This window comes from Arachis ipaensis, chromosome B10 (genome assembly GCF_000816755.2).
Source record: "Arachis ipaensis cultivar K30076 chromosome B10, Araip1.1, whole genome shotgun sequence".
NCBI classification, from domain to species: domain Eukaryota; kingdom Viridiplantae; phylum Streptophyta; class Magnoliopsida; order Fabales; family Fabaceae; genus Arachis; species Arachis ipaensis.
In genome coordinates, this window is record NC_029794.2 from 13,554,039 (window position 1) to 13,557,459 (window position 3,421).

General features: G+C 31.9%; 1 protein-coding gene across 1 annotated transcript in view; it reads left to right on the top strand.

The window, feature by feature from the left end:
• The window catches only part of LOC107620167 (ankyrin-1-like), a 5,652-nt gene continuing 4,676 nt past the window's right edge, over positions 2,446–3,421 (top strand). Inside the window, exon 1 of the mRNA XM_016322375.2 lies at positions 2,446–2,791. Within this exon, the coding sequence (XP_016177861.1) occupies positions 2,477–2,791 (315 nt within the window). The 5' untranslated portion in view covers positions 2,446–2,476. The remainder of the gene's footprint in view (positions 2,792–3,421) is intronic.

Genomic DNA, 3,421 nt, shown 5'->3' on the forward strand with positions numbered 1-3,421 from the left:
ATTTTCACAAAATGCCATAAGTATCAATATTAGTTCAATTTAAGAATGGATGGAATTAATGCACTCTTCTAAAAATCTGTCAAATCTCATAAAAACACTTGTCCAAATGTAAATTATAAAAAAAGTTCAAAACCATATGCACCACCTAACAAAAGGTTTTTATTTAGGCAAACAATTACTTGATTAATCTATCAATTTTGTTTCCATACGTGATTATGAATATATGATATGTAATACTTCACCAAATTGAATTGAAATTAGAAACAAACAGCAACACACGTAGAAAGTAGAAACTGTGTTTCCATTTTTTTCTTAAACTAAAATTTTAGTTCTAATATCTTATTATCAAATATGATATTGAATCTAAGTCTTTCGGTGTCTATTTATATTTCAGTCTATGCAAACAAACTCAATCTTGGTGATATAAACTCAATCTTGGTGATATCAAAGTGGATTGTTTTGCAGTGTCTCCATTTATTACGCCACTTATTTAGTAGGAACCCTCAACGAGTATCACGACCTATGCGGTGCTAAACATGTTTATTTTCTTGGTTATACTCTTCACAACTTCAGGAGGATTATACTCTGACCCATCTCTAAAATCTTGGCTGATTTTTTTGGTAATTAAGAGAACAAATTTGATAGTGTATACCTACATTACAAACGTATACTATTTATCATGTGTTAAATGTCTTAAATTAGTTCTCTTCTCTTTTCTTCTTTTCATTTCATTTGTCATGGAAAACTCTTCTTCTTCATCACACTGTAACCACACTTACTGTATTTTCTTGTGTTGGCCTTGTTTCCATTTTGTTTGTATACTTGTGTTGGCCTTGTTTTTCTTGAAAATGTCTTTTAAGTTCTGAGAATAATGTTAGTAGGGATTCATTAAAAATCAATGTCCTTTCTGCGTTCTATAACAATCCGATTTCTAGCACGTCATGACCAATGTTACTAACTAGGCACTACTATTAGACTTATCTTAGAGACTCTAGATTAGACATATTAAACATATAAATATAAGTTTATATCACTTATCGAGATCATGTGTTAGCCAGATATACAAGATAAATTTAAGTAATTCAAAGCACGAAACATATATATGCAAAAAGCACATAAATATCATATAATCGCCTGTAGACTCAATTTAATACACCATAGAGTTTCATAAAGTACATCAACTGCTTATATATATATATACAGACTCTGGAACTTATATTATCATTAGGCCTTGGCTTCACAAAAGCCACCCCACGCAAGATACTAGCCCAGGCCACTAAAAGTCTATACAAGAGAAGGACAAAAAATTACTAAACTACTGATAGATGATAATAGTTACAAGTAAGTCAAGCAAACAAGTACAAAACACAATGATATAGCAGAATAACAATCACAAGTACAAGTATACACTTATAATTACAGAGAAATGCGGTGAAAGAAAGAACCAAGAGCAGGTATCTCTTCATATTCATATCGTTGGCATGATAATCACCATTTACTTGGGAAGTTATTACCTAAGATTTGCTAAACACAAGTATTTTCGATGCTCCAACTTCTTCGGCCATCCAAAGTCCAGCGAGAACGGTTTCGTATTCTGTTTGCTCATCAAAATGGTGGGTTGTTCGACGTCCTCGCTTAGATGATAGTTGGGGGTACATGTAACACACTCCAATATTTAAATTAGCAAAAATTTAAAACAGAATTAAGTAAATTGAAATTGAGAAATGTATGAGGTTAATGAAGTATTTACAAAGAGGTGATAACTTCACCATCACTCTTGTGTCTCTTCACTTATAGTAGTGGCCAATTTCTCTCCTAGTGTTGAGAAATTATTCCAAATTGTAAAAGTGAATAAGTTGAAAATTAATATATGAAGTGGCGATTGACAATGTTTTATTTGTCATACAAGTCGGATCGAACTCCGGTCGTAGAACTCATGTCCTGAACAAATTCGATAGATCCGTGCTCCTATATATTTAGACTCGTACGGTTGAGTCTCCTTAGTTTTAAAGAAATTGGGTTAATAACTTTGAATCATGATATTATTTTAGATCATGATATAAACAAATATTATAAACCGTTAAATGTTTTGACCAAATCATATTTAGTAAAATATATCGTGCCATGTAATAAATTACAATAACATAAGAGTATTCACCAATATCCCTCAAACTATGGATGTACTTTCTAAGATAAAATGGTCAGTTACTTTCAACGACGCCAGTTGGCATTTACCATGCAAAACTGGATTATATAATCTTCTTCCTAATTTGTATTATTTTACAAAATCAGGGTTTGTTCACTTCCTAGTTCCTATACATAATTATATATAATGATGCTTCCCTTCTGCCCATTCTCTTGCTCCTTTTATTCATTCTCAATCACAAAAAACTAAAAAATTAAAAAGCGGTACTCATCACACCGTAAAGTCTTATAGGAACAGTTTTCAACAACACAAGAAGAAAAAGGGAAGTATATGATGATGTTGGTGAATTCTGGATCGATACGGAAACAGGTTTTTCCGATTGATTATGAGAGAGAAGTGTCGCAGAGGCTGGTTGATGCTGTTCATTACGGAAAAAACGACACTGCGTTGGAGCTAATGGCGGATCTCTACGTGGACGTGAACTTCGTGGGAACGGTGTCGTTTAAGTCCAAAACGACGGAGATCGTGCTGAACGATGAGTCGGCTCACCGAGTTAAATCGGTGTACGAGGAGTTCAAGACGGAGGTTACTGCTCTGTTCCTTGCCGCGCATTCTAACAACTTGACTCTACTCAGAAAGCTTTTGGTAGTTAATATTTCAATTCTCTCTTCTCCTCTTCCCTTATTTTTTTTTTTCCTTTTTTTTATATGAAAGACAGGAAGACTCGGATCTGAATCTTCTTAATTGAGTACGAAGAGACTATGTCACTTGAACTATAATTCATTAGCTCTTCTCCTCTTCTCTTGATTGTTGATAAAAAATAAATTATTATGAATATTTTTTATTATTTATATTTGGTAAAGGATTTGGTAGTCTTTTGTAAAAATAAGCATGAAGTAATAAATTAGATATTTACTCTAATATTTTTTAAAAACTTAGAGGCAATAATTAGAAATGAGAAACATATATGCGTAGAACAAGTGCATTCAATGTGAAATACATGATTTGTCCCAACATATGAATGCAGCAACAATCAAATTGTTCATGTTTCAAACTTTTTTTTTTCTCAATTATTGGAACCTCATTGATCAAAGAGTGTGATCTGGGTATCAATTTCTTTGTATTTTAATCGAGAAATTTAAACTCTTTGTTATATATGTAAATGCCTGAGATTCTTCTTTTTTTTTCAATGTAAACTTCCTTTTTTTTAACTTACTTTTGTTTTATATATATAAGTAAATAGCTATTTTGTATTTTTACAAAATGAACTTTAAT